Source organism: Eptesicus fuscus, chromosome 16 (genome assembly GCF_027574615.1).
Source record: "Eptesicus fuscus isolate TK198812 chromosome 16, DD_ASM_mEF_20220401, whole genome shotgun sequence".
Classification (NCBI taxonomy): Eukaryota; Metazoa; Chordata; class Mammalia; order Chiroptera; family Vespertilionidae; genus Eptesicus; species Eptesicus fuscus.
The window spans coordinates 60,670,899-60,692,034 of record NC_072488.1 but is presented as its reverse complement, the minus strand read 5'-3'; the positions used below and the strand labels follow the sequence as shown (position 1 = coordinate 60,692,034).

Sequence of the window (21,136 nt, the reverse complement as noted above, 5' to 3'; positions counted from 1 at the left end):
GAAAAGTGTCTTAATTGCCTCTCAGTTTTGTTATCTTCACATAATAACAAATACTTCTCTATAGGTGGCAGTGTAATTAAGATTTTCTTTTTTTCTGGAAAAAAAAAGGGAGGGCATTATCTTGAATGTTTGAAAAAAATTATATAACTTGAATCTCATATTACCAGTTTTTTGTTAATCCTCACCCAAAGGTATTTTTTCCATTGGTTTTATCCATTGAAGGGAGGGAGGAAGATAGGAGGAAGAGAGAGAGAGATAAACATCAATGAGAGAGCGTCACATCAACTGGTTGCCTCCTGCACGCACCCCAACTGGGGCCAGGGATCAAACCTGCAACCCACGTACCTGCCCTTGACTGGGAACCAAACCTGCAACCCTTTGAGCCATTGCTCTAACCACTGAGCAACATTGACCAAGGCTCACATTATCATTTTTAAAACATGCTTTTATTTCTCATAATGGATGTCTTCTTAATTTATACTTGCCCAGAGTCTTTTTCCCTCAGGCACGAGTAAATGCTAGAGAGTTGTCATCTCATTTTACGATATTGTTGATATCAACAGACCCTTTAAGAATTGGAAAATGGGTATTGCAAGTGTAATAGTGGCTAATTTTTTCTTTGTCACTTGTTATTAAAGACAACAATATTTATATTATAGAATAATTGAAACTGTGGCAAATATGGACAGAACTATAGATAAAACATGTACATATTTCAACCAGCTTTGGGGCTGAGACTTCTAAGTGGGAAAAGTTGTTTTCCAAATATGACCAGTTGACCACCTTACTCATGGGCTTTGGGTATAGAAACTGGAAATCCAAATTTATGTGTCAGAGTGTTTTGTACATCCATTACAACCTGTAGTATCTAAAATTCCTTATAATGTAAGTATACTATTGTTAAAAGATTTGCCCCATTTTATGTTCCATGTTGTAGTTTTTTTCCAAATTAAAAACTATAATAATAATTTTGTCTTTGTAGCACTTGAATGCAGAAAGGTCTTACAAGGCCCAGATTTGTACGTTGCATAAATCTCTTGTGAAGATGGAAGAGGAGCTTCAGAAGGTTCAGTTTGAAAAGGTGTCTGCCCTTGCAGACTTGTCTTCCACAAGGGAACTTTGTATTAAACTTGACGCAAGCAAAGACCTTCTTAATCAGCAGCTGATTGCTAAAGATCAAGAAATTGAAATGGTATGTAATGCATTTAAAATGTTTTATTTTTTCATATTTCTAGTATATAAAATTACTACAGGATTCGAAAAAAGTTCTGTTTTTAATATTATATCAAGCCTGTCTTTCACCTTTAGATTTCTTTTTTAAGTCCCAGAGATTAACTTGATAGCTATATTCCAACAATTCAAGTAAGTAACATAACTCTTCCTCTGAGCGTTTAATTTATGTTTACTTTTGGCTAGAAGAATTATAAAACATCTTTACATACCAATCAGTAAAGAACCTCAAGGTTAAGGTCTACCCAGCTAAATTATAACTTTAATGACATTCTTTTAAGCTAAATTTATTTACTAATTGGGTTCTTTTAAACTGTAATTCATTTGATTATATCTACCATGTGCCTGACATTGTGCTTGCCATTATGACTATAATGTTCAAAAGATACAGGCCCCTATTCTCAAGGACCTTTCAGTATTGACACTGGGATGAATGTTATACTCGTAAGAAATACTCACGGTTTTAGAGAGGGAGTTCCTGTTCAGCCTGTGGCGTCAGGAGGGAGTGGACATTCTAATGAGCACAGAAGAGATGAGGTGTTTCATTCAGAGGGAACAACCACATAGGGAATGTATGAAGGTAAAAGCGATTTCTTGATGGAATAGTAAGTAATTTTCAATGGCCAGTGTAACATGCATGGGTGAAAATGGCTGGAGATGCATCTGGAGAGAGAGATGGAACTCAGACCCTAAAGTATATGTATACAAATTGCATAGTGTAACTGAAGAATTAACAAATTTTGGTCATGTGTACATTTCTGTTATTTTCCAATCCTATTGAAATTTTAGTTTTCTTAGTCTACTGTTTGTTAGGAGAATATGTTGCACTTGAGAATCATGTAGCTAGCTCTGGTTTCTGTAAGAATTTACTGTTTATATTTTATGAATGAAGTATATGCCAGTATTGTCAGACTCTTCCTTTAATTATTTTTTATTTTAGCAAAAACATTTTAATGATGAAAGTAACTCATAGATACTCACTGTAAAAATTTAAATAATGTGTCCTTAATTTTTTCTTTAAAAATACTTTTCACTTGGTGTTTTCAAATTAGAAAAATAATACATGTAATAATTGAAAAATTTATTTGTAGTTCTGTTTTTTCTTTTCTTTTTTTATAATAGCTATCCTAATAGTTGTTAAGTCAGGCTAATGCTCATTGCATTTAAAAATACTCCTGACAAACTTTTTGCCTTGAAATTTAATTATTTATGTTTATTTTTTTTCTATAATCTTATATAATAAAAGCCTAATATGCTAAGTGTCTAGTCGTCTGATCGTCCATTCAACCCATCAAAGTGTAATGATATGCTAAGGCTACTCAACCACTCACTATGATGTGCACTGACCACCAGGGGGCAGACAGTCAACCAGTCACTATGATGTGTACTGACCACCAGGAGGCAGATGCTCTGAGGTTAGCTTGCTGCTGGGGTCTGGCCAATCGGGACTGAGCAAGATGGGCCGGACATGCCCTGGAGCCCTCCCTCGGTCCCTCCCCAGCTGGCCAACCTCCCCAGCCCTGATGGTGCACTGGGGGGATCCCTTGGCCTGGCCTGCGCCCTCTCATAATCCGAGACCCTTCAGGGGATGTCGGAGAGCCAGTTTTGGCCCGATCCCACAGGCCAGGCTGAGGGACCCCACAAATTTGTGCACCAGGCCTCTAGTAAGCTATAATTTCAAGGGCAAGGACCATCTTACTTATCTTTGTATTTCTTTTCTTTTTTGTTAATTCTCACTGGAGGATATTTTTCCTTTTTCCTTTTTTTTTAGAAAGAGTGAAAGGAAAGGAGGGAGGGAGAGGGAAAGAAACATCGGTTTGAGAGAGATACATCAATTGGTTGCCTCCCACACGCACCCCATCTGGAACCGGGGATTGAACCTGTAACCTTTAGGTTGCAGGCCAATGCTCCAACCACTGAGCCACAATGGCCCGGGCATCTTTGTATTTCTTTATCTGTATTATGTGCTCAGTAGACACAAATACTTTTTAAATTTTATTGTAGTGACCTTGGTTAATAAAATTATATAGGTTTCAAATGTACAATTCTATTATATAGCATTTCTATATTGCATTGTGTGCCCACCACCCAAAGTCAAATCTTCTTCTGTCACCATATATTTGATCCCCTTTACTCTTTACTATTCCCCAATCCCCTTCCCTCTGGTAACCACCATACTATTGTCTGTGTCTAAAAGTTTGTGTTTGTTTTTCTTATTTATTCATTTGTTGCTTTCAGTTTTATATCCCACATATGAGAGTAATAATATGGTTCTTGACTTTTTCTGTCTGACTTATTTCGCTTAGCATGATATTCTCAAGGTCCATCCATTTTTTTGCAAATGGCAGTATTTCATCCTTCCTTATGGCTGAGTAGTATTTCATTGTGTATAGGTACCACATCATCTTTATCTAATCATCTATCTCAGGGCACTTCAGTTGTTTCAATGTCTTAGCCACCATCAGTAATGCTCCAGTGAACATAGGAGTGCATATATCTTTGCAAATAAATAGTTTCAAATTTTTTTAGGTAGATACCCAGAAGAGGTATTGCTGGGTCATATGGTAACTCTATTCATAAGTTTTTGAGGAGCCTCCATACTACTTTTCATAGTGGCTGTACCAGTTTACATTCCTACCAGCAGTGAATGAGGGTTTCTTTTTCTCTACAATACTTTTTTTAAATTAAACTTTTGATTTTCAGATCACTGTAGATTCACATACAATTGTAAGACATAGTACAGAGACATCTTGTGTACCCTTTACCTGGTCTCCCTCAATAGTAACATCTTACAAAACTCTAGTAGAATATCACAATCAGGATGCTGACTGAGATTCAGGCAAGATTTTTTCCATTACAGGATCCATCATGTTGCCCTTTTGTAGTCCTATCTACTTTTCTCTTATCCCCAACCCCTCCTTAAAATCTGTTATCCATTTCTATAATTACAGTTATGTAACTTTTTTGGATTTTTTTTTTTTTTTACTCAGCATAATTCTCTGAAGAGTCATCCAGGTTGTTCTGTGTATTAATAGTTCACTCCTTTTTATTGCTGAGTAGTATTCCATGCAGTTGGTGTAACACAGCATATTTAACCATTCACTGATTGAAGGACATCTGGGTTATTTCCAGTTTTTGGATCTTACAAATAAAGTTGTTGTAAACATTTGTGTACAGGTTTTTGTAAACATAGGTCTTAATTTCTCTATAAATGCCCAGGAATGCAATTTTTTGTATTATATAATAGTTCCATAGTAAATTCTTACAAAAGTGCCAAACTATTTCCCCAAGTTTCTGTACCATTTTGCATTCCTACCAACAATGTATGAGTGACCCAGTTTTTCCACTTCCTTGTCAGCATTTGGTATTGTCACTATTTTTTATTCTACCATTCTGATGTGTATAGTGCTATATCATCATCTATTTGTATTTCTCTAATGATACCTTTTTGTTGTGCTTATTTGCCATCTATCTTCTTCAGTGAAATGTCTCTTTATGTCTTTTGTCCATATTCTCATTGGATTATTTGCTTTTTTAGTGCTAGTATTGAGAGTTCTTTATATATTCTAGATTCTAGTTATTTTTCAGATATGTGGTTTGCAAATATTTTCTCCCACTATGTAGTTTGTATTTTCATCCTCTTATGAGGGTCTTTCTCAGAGCAAAAGTTTAAAAGTTTGATGAAGTACAATTTATCAATTTTTCTTTTATGGATTTACTTTTGGTTTTAAGTCTAAGAATTCTTTGCATAGCTCTAGGCCCCAAAGATTTTTGCTAGGTTTTATTTAAATTTTTTTCTTTATTGATTAAGGGATTACATATGTGTCCTTATCCCCCCATTGCCTCCCTACTCATGCCCTCACCCCCCTAGTGTCTGTGTACATTAGTTAGGCTTATATGTATGTATACAAGTCATTTGGTTTTGTGTTTCACATTTAATTTCCATTTTGAATTAATTTCTGCATAAGGTGTAAGGTTTGGGTCGAGGTTCTTTTGAATGCCTATAGGTGTCCAATTACTCTAGTACCATTTGTTGAAAAAGCTACCTCTCCTTCATTAAATTGATTTTGTACCTTAGTGAAGAATCAGTTGGATGTACTTGAGTGGGTCTGCTTCTTGGTTTGTTTGTTTTTTTGTGTGTGTGTTGTTGTTTTTTTTTTTATTGATCTGTACCTGTTTGTTCACCGGTACCACACAATCTTAATTACTGTAGCTAATAATCTTTAAATCAGGTAGACAGATTTCATCCACTTTATTCTGCTTCTTCAGAATTGTCTTAGCTATTCTAGTTTTTTTGTCTTTCCATTTAAGTTTTAGAATAATTTGTCTATTTCTTCAAAAAATCTTGCTGAGATTTTGATAGGAATTGCATTAAATCTTTATAACAATTTGAGAAGAACTGACAACTTTACTATATTAAGACTTTTAATCCATGAACATGGTATGTCTTATTTAGATCTTATTTGATATATTTTGTTACTTTTGTGTAGTTTTCAGCATGTAAGTTCTATACATATTTTGTTAGATTTACACCTACAAAATACAAAGAATTTTTTGAGGTACAGTAAATGGTATTCTAGTTTAAATTCTGCTATCAATGTGTTCATTGCCAGCATATAGAAGTACAATTGATTTTTGAACAGTTATCTTATATCCTGTGACCTTGACAAACTCACTTATTACTTGTAGGAATATTTTTGCAGATTACTTGGAATTTTATTTTATTTTATTTTTAAATATATTTTATTGATTTTTTACAGAGAGGAAGAGAGAGGGGTAGATAGTTAGAAACATCAATGATAGAGAAACATCGATCAGCTGCCTCTTGCATACCCCCTACTGGGGATGTGCCTGCAACCAAGGTACATGCCCTTGACCCAAATCGAACCTGGGACCCTTGAGTCTGCAGGCCGACGCTCTATCCACTGAGCCAAACCGGTCTCATCTTGGAATTTTATATATAGACAATTGTTTCACACGCACACCCCCCAAATCTCTTATTTATTTGCATTTCCATTATTTTGGATTTTTGTTATGGACAAATGAAGCAAAACCTTATTGATCCCTATTTTGTCAGGAATGAATTTACCCTATCTTGGGTTTAATTGGGAATGGAGCACAAATTCACTCTTTTCTCATATACTCTCTAAATATATCTTGATTTTCTCCTATAGACAATTATGTTATCTGAACATAAGGACAGTTTTATTTTTTCCTTTCCAGTCCTTATGGCTTTTCTTGCCCTTTTGCACTGGTTAGTAGTTTAGTGCTAGTTTAACAATAGTGGTGAAAGTAGACCTATCCTTGCCTTCTTCAAATCTTAGGGGAATAGTATTCAATCTTTTACTATTATCTGTAGGATTTCGTAGATGCTCTTGATCAAGGTCTGGAATATTTTCTCTATTCCTATATTTCTGAGAGTTTTGTAATGAATGGATGTTGAATTTTTGTCAAATGCTCCTTCTGCATCAGATAATATGCTCATGTAATTTTTCTCCTTTAAATCTGGCAATCCTGGGTTCCTTTATTCTTTTCTTTAATTAAATAAATTAGCCATTTGGTAGTCATATTTTTCCCAGCTGGTTATTAATTTTGGGATGGTGGGATTTTTGATGTTTGTTTTTATTTCTGCGCAGAAGTTTTAAATTCTGTCATTAAATTTATTAATCATTGAAAAAAAATTTTTTTCTCCTTTGTTGATATGATAGATTACATTGATTTATTTTTTAATACTGAATCAGCCTGCATCCCTGGAAATACTCAGATAATTTTAAAAGAGAAGTTGAGGTTAAAGGCAAAAGATCTGTATCTTCGCCTTCATTTCCCAATAAAAATTATTTAAAGCGCTGGAATAAGCAATTTTAGAATGCTTTACAGTCTTAATTATCTTTTTCTTTTTTATTTTCGTTCTTTTTATTGGGGGTTACATTATTTGTAAGAAATTATACATGTTTCAGGTGCACAATTCTGCAACACATCATCTGTACACAGTATTGTGTGTTCACCACCCCAAGTCAGGTCTCTGTCCATCACCATTTATCACCCTTATAACCTCCTACACCTCTCTCCACTCCACTTCCTGCTGGAAACCATCACACTGTTGTCATTGTCCATGAGTTTTTCCTCTCTCTCTCTCTCTCTCTCTCTCTCTCTCTCTCTCTCTCTCGCTCGCTCTTTTTTCCCTCAGTCCCTCCACCCTCCCAGCCCCACACCCTCAGCCCCTCAACAGTTGTCAACCTGCTACCTATCTATCTAGATTCTGTCACTGTTTTGCTTGTTAGTTCATTTGTTAATTAGATTCCATATGTCTACTTGTATTTCTCTGACTGGCTTATTTCACTGAGCATAATGCTCTCAGGTCCATCCATGCTATCACAAAGTGAAAGATTTCCTTCTTTTAATAGTCAAGTAGTATTCCAATGTATAAATGTACCACAGCTTTTATACCCACTCTTGTGCTGATGGACACTTGGGCTGCTTCTAAATTTTGGCTATTATAAATAATGCTGAAATGAACATAGGGATTAATATATTCATTGAAATCAATGTCTCTGGTTTCTTGGGCTATATTCCCTGAAGTGGAATTGCTATGTCGTAAGGCAATTCCATTTACTTTTTTTTAAAATTCTTTATTGTTTAAAGTATTGTCTTCTTTTTCCCCCATTGACCTCTCCCTGGCCCCACCCAGATGCCCTCACCCCGCTAATGTCTTGTGTCCATTCATTATGCTCATATGCATGCATACAAGTCCTTTGGTTGATCTTACTCTCTTCCCCCCTGACCCTCCCCTGCCTTCCCTCTGAGGTTTGATGGTCTGTTCAATGCTTCTCTGTCTCTAGATCTATATTTTTTCATCAGTTTATGTTGCTCATTATATTCCACAAATGAGTGAGATCATGTGATGTTTATCTTTCTCTGCCTGGCTTATTTCACTTAGCATAATGCTCACCAGGTCCATCCATGCTGTTGTGAATGGTAAGAGTCCTTTCCATTTTACAGCAGCTTAGTATTCCATTGTGTAGATGTACCGCAGTCTTTTAATCTACTCATCTGCTGATGGGCACTTAGGCTGTTTCCAAAGCTTAGCTATTGTAAATTGTGCTGCTATGAACATAGGGGTACATATATCCTTTCTGATAGGTGTTTCTGATTTCTTGGGATATATTCTTAGAAGTGGAATCACTGGGTCAAATGGGAGATCCATATTTAGTTTTTTGAGGAAACTCCATACTGTTTTTCCATAGTGGCTGCACCAGTCTGCATTCCCACCAGCAGTGCACGAGGGTTCCTTTTTCTCCACATCCTCGCCAGCACTTGTTGTTTGTTGATTTATTGATGATAGCCATTCTTACAGGGTTAACGTGATTTCTCATTGTGGTTTTAATTTCCATTTATCTAATGATTAGTGACATTAAGCATCTTTTCATATGTCTATTTGCCATCTGTATGTTCTCTTTAGAGAAGTGTCTGTTCAAGTCCTTTTCCCATTTTTTAATTGGATTGTTTGTGTTTTTGGTGTTGAGTTTTATTTATTTACTTACTTACTGAATTTACAACAGATGCATTTTTTAAATGTTTAAAATAATAATATTTTTTCTTTTTCTTTTCTTTTTTTTTTTAATTTCTTTATTGATTAAGGTGTCACATATTTGTCTTCATCCCCCCATTCCCATCCCACACCCCTCCCCACGGATGCCCGAACCCCCTGTTGAACTTAACCATTGGATAGGCTCATATGCATGCACACAAGTCCTTTGGTTGATCTCTCCCCCCTTCCCCCACCCTCCCCTATCCTCCCTCTGAGGCCCGATAGTCCGATCGATGCCTCCTTGTTTCTGGTTCTTTTCTTGTTCCTCAGTCTATGTTGTTCATCATTTCCCCTAGATGAGCGAGATCATGTGTCACTAGATATATACTTATAAGAACTGAATGTGAGACGAGCAATAATAGTTATGCTGACAGGCAAATGAATCAGTCTGTAGTGAGTTTCTTTCTGGACCAACAGTTCTTTAGAGACCCAATTTCAATGTCCACCAGTTCCTTATGTGTACATGTCAGCACTGACCCCTCAGCTCTGGATGGTGGACAAATGGTGGTAACGGAGGTCCGACTCCCTCTGGTTTGGTCTCGGCCGGACCCAGGGGCACGGCTTCACCCGGACTCAGGGGCACGTGGCCTCACCCAGACCAAAGGGGCGCACCCGGGCCCAGGACCCAGCCTCACCCGGACCCAGGATCCGGCTTCACCCGTACCCAGGGGCGCAAGGCCTCACCCGGACCCAGGGGCACATGGCCTCACCCGGGCCCAGGGACCCAGCCTCATCCGGGTCCAGTGGCGCGTGGCCTCACCCGGACCCAGGGGCGTGTGGCCTCACCTGGGCCCAGGGACCCAGCCTCACCCGGGTCCAGGGGCGCAAGGCCTCACCCGGAGCCAGGGGCGCGTGGCCTCTCCCAGACCCAGGGGCGCGTGGCCTCACCTGGACCCGGGACCCAGCCTCACCCGGATCCAGGGACACACAGCCTCACCTGGACCCGGGGGCGCGTGGCCTCTCCCAGACCCAGGGGCGCGCGGCCTCACCCGGACCTAGGTGCGCGAGGCCTCACCCGGATCCAGGGACACATGGCCTCACCCGGACCCAAGGGCGCGTGGCCTCTCCCAGACCCAGGGGCGTGTGGCCTCACCCGGAGCTAGGTGCGCGAGGCCTCACCCGGACCCAGGACCCAGCCTCACCCGGATCCAGGGACACATGGCCTCACCCGGACCCGGGCCCCAGCTACACCCAGACCCAGGGGTGTGTGGCCTCACCTGGACCTAGGTGCGCGAGGCCTCACCTGGACCCGGGACCCAGCCTCACCCGGATCCAGGGACACATGGCCTCACCTGGACCTGGGCTCCAGCTACACCTAGACCCAGGGGCGCGTGGCCTCACCCGGACCTAGGTGCGCGAGGCCTCACCCGGACCCGGGACCCAGCCTCACCCGGATCCAGGGACACATGGCCTCACCTGGACCCTGGGACTCGTGGCCTCTCCCAGACCCAGGGGCACGTGGCCTCACCCGGACCTAGGTGCGCGAGGCCTCACCCGGATCCAGGGACACATGGCCTCACCCGGACCCAGGGGCACGTGGCCTCTCCCAGACCCAGGGGCGCGTGGCCTCACCCGGACCCAGGGGCACCTGGCCCCACCCAGACCCGGGATCTAACTTCACCTAGACCCAGGGGCACGTGGCCTCACCCGGACCCAGGGGCGCGTGACCTCTCCCAGACCCCTGGTCGCGTGGCCTCACCCGGATCCAGGGGCGCACGGCCTCACCCGGACCCAGGACCCAGCCTTACCTGGATCCAGGGGCACACAGCCTCACCCGGACCCAGGATTCAGCTTCACCCGAACCCAGGGGTGCATGGCCTCACCCGAACCCGGAATCCGGCTTCACTTGGACCCAAGGGTGCGTGGCCTCACCCAGACCCAGGGGCGTGAGGCCTCACCTAGACCCTAGGGCGTGTGACCACACCCGAGCCCAGAGACTCGCAGCCTCACCCGGACCCGGGTCCCAGCGGGGTTTCGTCTTCTTGATCCCAATTCCTGTTGGTCAATTCCCTCTCAGCAATTCCTTCGGCCATTTTCTCAGAGCTCCAGGGCGGCTGCTGCAGAACTCATTGGGCGGCGGGCTCGGCGAAGCTCCGGTGTGCCCGGTGCACGGCGGCGGGCTGGTCCGGTGTCGCTGTGTCGGCCCTTGGGTCTGCAGCGGTAGCCGGTCGCCGAGCGTGCACACCTGGCCGCTTCCGGGGCGTTGAGATTCTTGAAGGACTCGGAGGTCAGCAAGCGCGGAGTGTCCCACCCCATGTCTCCCAGGGGCTCGTCTGTCCGTGCTCGGCAGCAAGTGGAGCCGTCCCCTCAGCCGGAGACCACCGGGGGAACTGCGCCGAGCACGTTCCAGGCCTCCATTGTGTCGCCTGAGCCATAGTTCTTAAAGTGTGGACTTTGGGTCACCTGCATCAGCATCATCCCGCGTACCCCTCTCTTTTATACTAGTTGTAGAGCATCTGCTCAGCCATCCCTCCGGTGGTTCTGGATGGTGTCTGCTCTGCTCTCCCGTCGTAGTCTCAAAATTGTTGTGGTAGGCAACGATCAGGCTTCCGCCCTATGTCTCCATCTTGGTCCTCCTTTGTACAGTTAAGTCTTGATTGTTGTTGGTGTCACTGGGAGGAATTGTCCTCCAGGCCAATTGGCCGTGAGGACCCTCTTTGTCTATATAGGAAGAGTTGCTGTGCAGGAGACATGTTTATGGGCCAGGTCTTGATGCAGCAATGCTTTGGCGCTCACTGAGTCTGCCTCTTGAATGTATCCCTTATGCGAGTGGTTGAAATCTGGTGTCATCTCACACCAACCACTAGATGCCCTCGTTTCTGGGTCTCCAATGGAGTGTAGGTCAGCTACTGCCTGAGGCACTCAGCAGGGAAAAGCTTCTGTGCTCAGCTTGGATGGGGCGGGGTTACAGGGTGGAGCCTACAACCTTGGCTTCCTGTCAGCCCCGCCCTATGAGGTTCCTGTGTCTGTGTCCCTCTGTACTCCTTGCAAACACCTCTGAGAGAAACGCGCCCTGGAGTTTCGCCCGTTGCTAAACAGTCTAGTCTCTCCCCTAATGAATCTGGATTCCCAGATTCTCGCCTGGAACTGGGTTTCAGTGTAGTTGGAACTGGGTCTCAGCGCAGTCTGGCGCTTTTGTCTCCTTCCCAGCAGGGCAATTCAGTGGCGCAGGCAACAGTCCGTCCTCTGCGCACCTTCCCGTGCACGCCTCTGGAGCTCTGCCTTCCACCGCTCCTCTGTGCCTGCGCCCCACAGCCAGATTCATTCCCCCAGCTTGCGCCTGGCTTCCCATGGTTTCGCCCGGAACTGGGGTTCAGTGCAGTCGGAGCTGGTGTTCAGCGCAATCTGGAGCTTTTATCTCCTTCCTGCTAGTGAACACCGGCCAGGCCGTCAGCCGCCCCTTCCTCTCCGGCTCCGTCCTCCCCGCACGCGCGGGTGCTCGTGTCTCCGCCCGTGTCTCCATACCTCAGGCTTTTACAGCTCCTCTGATTATCCTTGTGGTTTTCTCTTTCCTTCTAGTTGTGGGCATTTCAGTCCGCCAGCTTTCCTGTGGTTCTGGATGATGTCCGTTTTGACTTTTAGTTGTATTTTTGAAATTGTTGTGCCTGGCTGTAGGTTAGGTGTTTAACCTATGCTGCCATCTTGGTTTCTCCCTAAAATAATAATATTTTTTTATTTTTCAGTAAGAATTGAGGTACAGTATAGTTTCAGTTGCACAACCCAGTGATTGGACATTTATATAGCTTACAAAGTGATCATCTAATAAATCTAGTACTATCTAACACCATATATAGTTACATAGTTATAATACTAGAGGCCCGGTACACGAAATTCATGCACGGAGGGGGGTTGTCCCTCAACCCAGCCTGTACCCTCTCCAATCTGGGACCCCTCAAGGGATGTCCGACTGCCCATTTAGGCCCGATCCCTGGGACATCCCTCTCACAATCCAGGACTGCTGGCTCCCAACTGCTTGCCTGCCTGCCTTCCTGATTGCCCCTAACCCTTCTGCCTGCCAGCCTGATCACCCCCTAACCACTCTGCTGCCAGCCTGTTTGTCCCCAACTTCCCTCCTCTGCCGGCCTGGTTACCCCTAACTGCCCTCTCCTGCAGGGTTGATCACCTCCAACTGCCCTCTCTTGCAGGCCTGGTCCTTCTCAATTGCCCTCCCTTGCAGGTCGGGTGCCTCCCAACTGCCCTCTCCTGCTGGCCATCTTGTGGTGGCCAACTTGTGTCCACATGGGGGCAGCTATATTGTGTGTTGCAGTGATGATCAATCTGCATAGTCCTCTTTTATTAGATAGGATAGAGGCCTGGTACAAGGGTGGGGGCCAGCTGGTTTGCCCTGAAGGGTGTCCCTGATCAGGGTGGGGTTCCCTTGGGGTGTGGGGCGGCCTGAGCGAGGGGCCTGTGGTAGTTTGCAGGCTGGCTACGCCCCCTGGCAACCCAAGCGGAGGCCCTGGTATCTGGAATTTATTTTCCTTCTACAATTGAAACTTTGTAGCCTGGAGCAGAGCCAAGCCTGGGGCTCCCTCCGAGGCCCACAGCCATTTGTGTTGGGGTTATAATTGAAACTTTGTTGCCTTAAGTGGGTGGGCCCGGCCAAGGTGTGCGGAAAGCTTTGCTTCCCCTGTTGCCGGCGGCCTCCCTGGCCTGCTGTCTCAAGCTTCATTCTGCCGCCATTTGTTTGAATTTGTTTACCTTCTATAATTGAAACTTTGTAGCTTGAGTGGAGGCTTAGGCCTGCAACGGCTGGCAGAAAGCTTGGCTTCCTCTGTTACCTAGGAAACCTTGCTCTCTGTGGCTGTAGCCATCTTGGTTTGGGTTAATTTGCATGCTCGCTCTGATTGGATGGTGTGTGTGGCTTGTGGGTGTGTCGGAGGTATGGTCAATTTGCATATTTGTCTATTATTAGATAGGATAGAGGCCCAGTGCACAAAATTTGTGCATGGGGCAGGGGTGTCCCTCAGCCCAGCCTGCACCTTCTCCAATCTTGGACCCTTCGGGGGATGTCCAATTGGGATCGCTGGCTCCTAACCGCTCTCCTGCCTGCCTGCCTGATTGCCCCTAACTGCTTCTGCATGCCAGCCTGATTACTCCCTAACTGCTCCCCTGCTGGCCTGATTGATACCTAACTGCCCTCCCCTGCTGGCCTGATCACCCCCAAGGCTTTTATTAGTATAGATATGAACCTTCACAGAAAATTTCACTAACCCTGCTTTACAATAAGGGCTTGACAGTTGTATCATTGGGCCAGACACCAAAATTTCCTTTATTTGAATAGTGGAGGGAATAATTGTCTTGTCTTTAAGTTGCCCTGAACATCAAATGAGATAATGACTTAGAAAAGTATAAAAGCACCATATAAAGACAACTGTGTTTTTCATGTACTGAAAAGACAATAAAGTGGTAAAATGAAAAACACTATTTTTATTTTCCCCCTTCATTCCTTTACAGCCTTTATTTAAACTTTGAAATTTATAAAAATTTCACTCCTATTTTCATTTCTTTACATTCAATATTATTTTGTATTAGTTCAGGTTTTATATTAGTTACAGAATAGTGATTAGACAATCATATACTTTACAAAGTGTTCCCCGATATTTCCAGTACCCACCTGGCATCATACCATCATTACAACACTATTGACTATATTATCTATTTAAGTGACAATAGGTTTACAGGTTCCTTCCAATATTTCTTTTGTGTTGGCTCGCCTTTCCTTTTCTTTCTCACTTCTTCACTCATTTTCTTTATATAGTATTTCAATTGGCCCTCAAAGCTCAGTGAAGGCACTGGGACACGTTTAATCCATTTTACAGACCAGGACACTGAGGCCAATTCCAGTTGGCTGTGGAATTGGATTCAGCACGCAGGGAGACCTCACAACTGCGCTCTCCACCTTTCCTAAGGGACTGCCATGGGGCAAACAGAACAAACCTCCCCATGAGGCTTCCGAGCTTCGTTCTCAAGCACCTCTTCATCATGGATGCTCCACATTCTTTCCTCTCCCCCACCCCCCCATTCTCTACTGCCCCCCCTTCTGGGAAGCAGGTGGTAGGTTTTGCACTCACTGTTCAGGCCGCCGCCATGAGGCAGGGTGGGGCAGGAACTGGGGGCGGGGTGGGCGTGGGCTTGCTTTTGGGCCAAGGCAGAGCAGGAGTTGCAGCCTCTCAAGTGCTCAGGCTGCAGTGAGGCCCGGTTAGCATCGGGAGCTTCGCCAAACCACCGCAGTGGGTACCCGGCAGTGCAGCACCCCTCCACTGAAGTGGCCCCTCCCCTCAACCCCCGCCTCAGGGCTGCGGGTCCGCACCCCTGCCCCCGGGCATCCTTCCACGCCAGCAGTCATCATCTCTTGTTTCCCACCAGGTCGACCCGTGTCTTGGGGCCACTGCAGAACCTCGCTCTCTGTGGGCGAGGCAGACCCCTGCCCACCAGCCCCCTGCCCTGGCCCGAGCCCCCTCCGGTGCACCCTGCCTCAGTGCTGCTCTGCACCCCTTGGACCTCCGTTCTCCTGGCTGGCCACTTCGCCGAAGCCGCGGTGCTTGCCTGGGAGCCGCCCCTCAGGCGGAGGCCTGTCTGCGCACCTGTGGACACCGCCCCCCCACCCCCACCCCTCGGCCATGGCTCCTGGCCAGCCACTTTGCCGAAGCTTCCACTTCTTTCAGGCAATCTTCTCAGGGGGCCCCACCCCTCTGTAGCTCCCTGCTGCCCCCGCCCCACTCGGCTCTCCCCCTCCCCCCCTCCCCTATCAGGACACTGCTGGGGCACCCTGCTGCAGACAGCGTGGTCCTGGGGCAAGGGATGGGGGTGTGGGGAGCAGCTGCAGTAAAGTTTAGTAAACCTCAGATCGGCATTGGGATTTGGCTACTGGCCGTGGGGGAGTCTGCCTGGGTGGGACAAAATCACCCTTAGACTCAAAGTGCCGCCCCGTGGCCCCGCAGCCCCGCCCACCTTATGAATGGTCATGATGTGATGGCATCCCAGGACAAATTTGCATATTCCTCCATTATACATAGATTACTAGAGGCCCAGTGCACGAAATTTGTGCACAGTTTGGTTCCCTAGGCCTGGCCAGTGATCAGAGCCAATCTGTGGGGCGACAGGCGGGATGATCAGGGGCCCCCACTGGCACCTGCCTTGGGAAGCCTGGGGTCTGTGGGCTGGGGGCAGCTCCTGCATCGAGTCTCTGTCCCCTGGTGGTCAGTGCGCATCATAGCGACCAGTCATTCCACCATTCGGTCGATTTGCATATTAGGCTTTTATTATATAGGATTGACTATATTTCCTATGCTGTACTTTATATCCCCATGACTATTCTATACCTTCCAATTTGTACTTTTAAAAAATTCTTATTGTTGAAAGTATTACATATGGCCCCTTTACCCTCCCAACCCTCCCCCACCCCACAGCCCAGGCCTTCACTGCCTATTGTCTATGTCCATTGGTTATGCTTATATGATACAAGTTCTTTGGTTGATCTCTTAACCCCCCGATCCTTACCCTGCCTTCTCTATGAGGTTTGATGGCCTGTTCAATGCTTCTATGTCTCTGGATCTATTTTTGTTTATCATTTTGTGTTGTTCATTATATTCCACAAATGAGTGAGATCATTTATTTTTCTCTAATTGGTTTATTTCACTTAGCATAATGCTCTCCAGGTCCATCCATGCTGTTGTGAATGGTAAGAGTTATTTATTTTTAACAGCACTGTAGTGTTCCATTGTGTAGATGTACCAGTTTTTAATCTACTCTTCTGCTGATGGGCACTTAGGCTGTTTCCAAAGCTTAGCTATTGTAAATTGTGCTGCTATGAACATAGGGATGCATATATCCTTTATGATTGGCGTTTCTGCTTTTTGGGATATATTCCTAGAAGTGGAATCACTGGGTCAAATGGGAGTTCTATTTTTAATTTTTTGAGGAAACTCCATACTGTTTTCCACAGTGATTGCACCAGTCTGCATTCCCACCAGCAGTGCACAAGGATTCCTTTTTCTCCACATCCTCGCCAGCACTTGTCGTTTATTGATTTGTTGATGATAGCCATTCTGACAGGTGTGAGATGGTACCTCATTGTCATTTTGATTTGCATCTCTTGGATGATTAGTGACTTTGAGCATTTTTCATATGTCTCTTGGCCTTCCTCCTGTCTTCTTTCGAAAAGTATCTATTTAGGTCCATTGCTCATTTTTTTATTGGGTTGTTTATCTTCCTTTTGTTAAGTTGTATGAGTTCACTGTAAATGTTGGTGATTAAACCCTTATTGGTGATAACATTGGCAAATATGTTCTCCCATGCAGTGGGCTTTCTTGTTGTTTTGTTGATGGTTTCTTTTGCTGTACAGAAGTATTAATTTTGATGTAGTTCCATTTGTTTATTTTCTCCTTGGTTTCCATTGTCCTACAAGATGTATCAGTAAACATATTGCTACCAGATATGTCTGATATTTTGCTGCCTATGCATTCTTCTAAGATTTTTATGGTTTCCCATCTTACATTTAAGTATTTTATACATTTTGAGTTTATTTTTGCGTATGGTGTAAGTTGGTGGTCTAGTTTCATTTCTTTGCATGTATCTGTCCAATTTTCCCAACACCATTTATTGAAGAAACTATCTTGACTCCATTGTATGCTCTTGCCTCCTTTGTCAAATATTAATTGAGCATAATGGCTTGGATTGATTTCTGGGTTCTCTGTTTGGTTCCATTGGTCTATCTGCCTGTTCTTATGCCAGTACCAGGCTGTTTTGAGAACAATGGCTTTGTAATATAGCTTGCTATCTGGTATTGTGATCCCTCCAACTTTGTTCTTCTTTCTCAGGATCGCTGCAGCTATTCGGGGTCTTGTTTTATTCCATATAAATTTTTGGAGAGTTTGTTTTAGGTCTGTGAAATATGCTATTGATATTTTATGGGGATTGAATATATAGATTGCTTTGGGTAGTATGGACATTTTAATGATGTTGATTATACCAATCCATGAACACGGTATTCTTCCACTTATATCTTCCTCTATCTCTTTTTTCAACATCCTTTAGTTTTCCAAGTACAGGTCTTTTACCTCCTTAGTTAAGTTTATTCCTAGGTATCTTAAATTTTTTGTTACAATGTTAAATGGGATTATCTTTTTAGTTTCTCTTTCTGTGAGTTCATTATTGGTGTATTAAAATGCCATAGATTTCTGGTTGTCAATTTTGTATCCTGCTATGTTTATTAAATCTCATTTACTAAATCTCATAGTTTTTTGAAGGAGTCTTTAGATTTTTCTATGTAATATCATGTCATTTGCGAAAAATGGCAGTTTTACTTTTTCTTTTCCAAATTGGATGCCTTTTATTTCTTCTTCTTTGTCTAATAACTATGGCTAGCACTTCCAGTACTGTGTCGAACAGGAGTAGTGAAAATGGGTGTCCCTATCTTGTTCCTGTTCTTAGAGGAAATGGTTTTAGTATTTGCCCATTGGGTATAATGTTGGCTATAGGTTTGTCATATAAGGCATTTATTATTTTGAGGTATGATCCTTCTCTTCCCACTTTGCTGAGAGTTTTTATCAAAACAGGTATTGAATTTTGTCAGATGCTTTTTCTGCATCAATTGATATGATCATGTGGTTTTTATCTCTCAATTTGTTTACGTGATATATCACATTTATTTATTTGTGGATATCGTACCAGCCTTGCATCCCCGGAATAAATCCCACTTGGTCAAGGTGAATTATCTTTTTGATGTATTGCTGGATGTGATTTGCTAATATTATTTTGAGGATTTTGGCATCAGTGTTCATCAGGGATATTGGCCTGTAATTCTCTTTCTTTGTAGTGTCTTTATCTAGTTTTAGGATTAGGATAGTGCGGGCTTATAGAGAGCTTGGAAATATTCCTTCCTCTTGAATTTTTTGGTATAGTCTGAGGAGGGTGGGTTTTAGTTCTTCTTTGAATGTTTGGTAAAACTCCCCTGTGTAACTGGCAGGACCAGGGCTTTTGCTTACTGGAAGGTTTTTGTTTACTGCTTCAATTTCATCAGTTATTTATCAGCCTATTCAGGTTTTCTGATTCTTCCTGATTGAGTTTTGGAAGATTTCATTTTTTCTAGGAATATGTCCATTTTGTCTAGGTTGTCTGGTTTGTTGGAATAGAGTTGTTCGAAGTATTTTTTTTTCTTTACAATTCTTTGTATTTCTGTGGGGCTTGTTGTTACTTCACCTCTTTCAGTTCTGATTTTGTTTATTTGGGTCCTCTCTCTTTGCTTTTTGGTGAGCCTGGCTAGAGGTTCATAAATCTTGTTTATTCTTTCAAAGAACCAGCTCTTAATTCTATTGATCTTTTGTTTTATTTATTTGGTCTCTATGTCATTTATTTCCATTCTGATCTTTATTATTTTCTTCCGCCTACTAACTCTGGGATTTTCTTGTTGCTGTCTATCTAATTCTTGAAGTTGTAGGGTTAGATCATTTATTACCAGTTTTTCTTGTGGTTTTTTTTGTTTTGTTTTGTTTTTTAGGTAGGCCTGTAATACTATGAATTTCTCTCTCAGGATATCTTTCACTATGTCTCATATATTTAGGATTGTTGTGTTTTCATTTTCATTTGTTTACAGGATGTTTTTTGTTTCTTCTTTGATCTTTTTGGTAACCCAGTCATTGTTTAATAGCATGCTGTTTAGCCTTCAAGTTTTTATTGTAGTTGATTTCTAATTTTATGCCATTGTTAATCTGAGAAGATGCTTGATATGATTTCAATCTTCTTGAATTTGAAAAGGCTTAGCCTGTGTCCTAATATGTGGTCTACTAGGCGTACCGGTTAATAATGCAGATTTTGTGATCAAGAAAACACAATAATTTCAAGAGAAACATCAAAAGTGCTTTATTCAAAGTAATGTCCATTGTTAGCTATACATTTGCCCCATCTTTCAGGCAATTTGTCGATATCGTTCCAATTGAACTTTTCTTGTTTTGAGGCAAATCATTCAGAGACCCAATTTTCCACTTCTTCGTAGGTTTTGAAGTACTGCTCAGAAAGTGCATGTGCCATTGATCGAAACAAGTGCTAATCTGAAGGAGCAAGGTCTGGTGAATATGGTGGGTGGGTTAATACTTCCCAGGCAAGATCTTTTAATGCGTCTTTAACTGGTTTTGAAGTGTGTGACGGTGCGTTATCATGAAGCAAAATTACTTTGCTGTGTCTTCTGGCGCATTCTGGTCGTTTTACGATCAAAGCATGGTTCAAATTGATTATTTGTTGTCAGTAGCGGTCAGTATTAATGGTTTCACCTGGTTTTAGAAGCTCATAATACACCACACCTTCCTGATCCCACCAAACACAGAGCATTATCTTCTTTCCACAGCAATTTGGCCTTGCAGTCGATGTTGATGGTTGACCTGGAATAACCCATGATTTTGTGCATTTGGGATTCTCAAAATAAATCCACTTTTCATCGCCAGTCACAATTCGATGCAAAAAATACTTTTTTTCATGCCATTGAAGCAACATTTTACTGATGACTTTTCGGTTTTCCATTTGTCTTTCATTCAGTTGATGTGGCACCCATTTTCCTTCCTTTAAAATCTTTCCCATTGCTTGTAAATGATCGGAAATTGTTTGCTGAGCAACATTTAATCTTTCTACAAGTTGTTTTTGAGTTTGACATTCATCTTCATCCAATAATGCTTGTAATTGGTCTTCAAACTTTTTTGGTTGACCTAGACGTTCTTTGTCTTTCACATTGAAATCATCACTATTAAAGCGTTTAAACCAGCGTTCACAAGTATCTTGAGATGGAGCATGTTCACCAAAAGCTTCCCAAAGTATACGATAACTTTCAGCAGCACTTTTCTTCAAAATAATGAATTAAAACTTCCCACAAATGCTCTTTTTTTGGCACAAAATTTGACATTTTTAAGTGTAAAAATATCTATGATGTTAACACCTTCAGAAAATTTGACATACGAAGTTTTGAAGCTTGCTGTCAATACAACAAAATAGCATATATATCAAATCGCATATATATCAACATATGTGTTGAAAAAAATCCGCATTATTAACTGGTATACCTAGTATCTTTGAAAATGTGCCATGTGCATTTGAGAAGATTGTATATTCAGTGGCTTTGGGGTGAAATGTTCTAAAGATGTCAATTAGTTCCACCTTATCTAATGAGTCATTTAGGATTGCTGTTCCTTTGTTGATTTTTTTGTCTAGAAGATTTATCCAGTGATGTTAATGGGGTATTAAAATCCCCTACTATGAATGTATTGCTGTCGATCTCTCCCTTGATGTCTTCCAGAAGTATTTTTATGTATTAGGGTGCTCCTGTATTGA

General features: G+C 42.8%; 1 protein-coding gene across 4 annotated transcripts in view; it reads left to right on the top strand.

Annotated features, from left to right (window-relative positions):
- LOC103299684 (testis-specific gene 10 protein-like) overlaps positions 1-21,136 on the top strand; it is a 141,718-nt gene that overhangs the window by 99,322 nt on the left and 21,260 nt on the right. For all 4 annotated transcript variants that reach the window (XM_054728455.1, XM_054728453.1, XM_054728451.1 and 1 more), the window contains exon 16: positions 983-1,192. In XM_054728455.1, the coding sequence (XP_054584430.1) occupies positions 983-1,192 (210 nt within the window). The remainder of the gene's footprint in view (positions 1-982; positions 1,193-21,136) is intronic.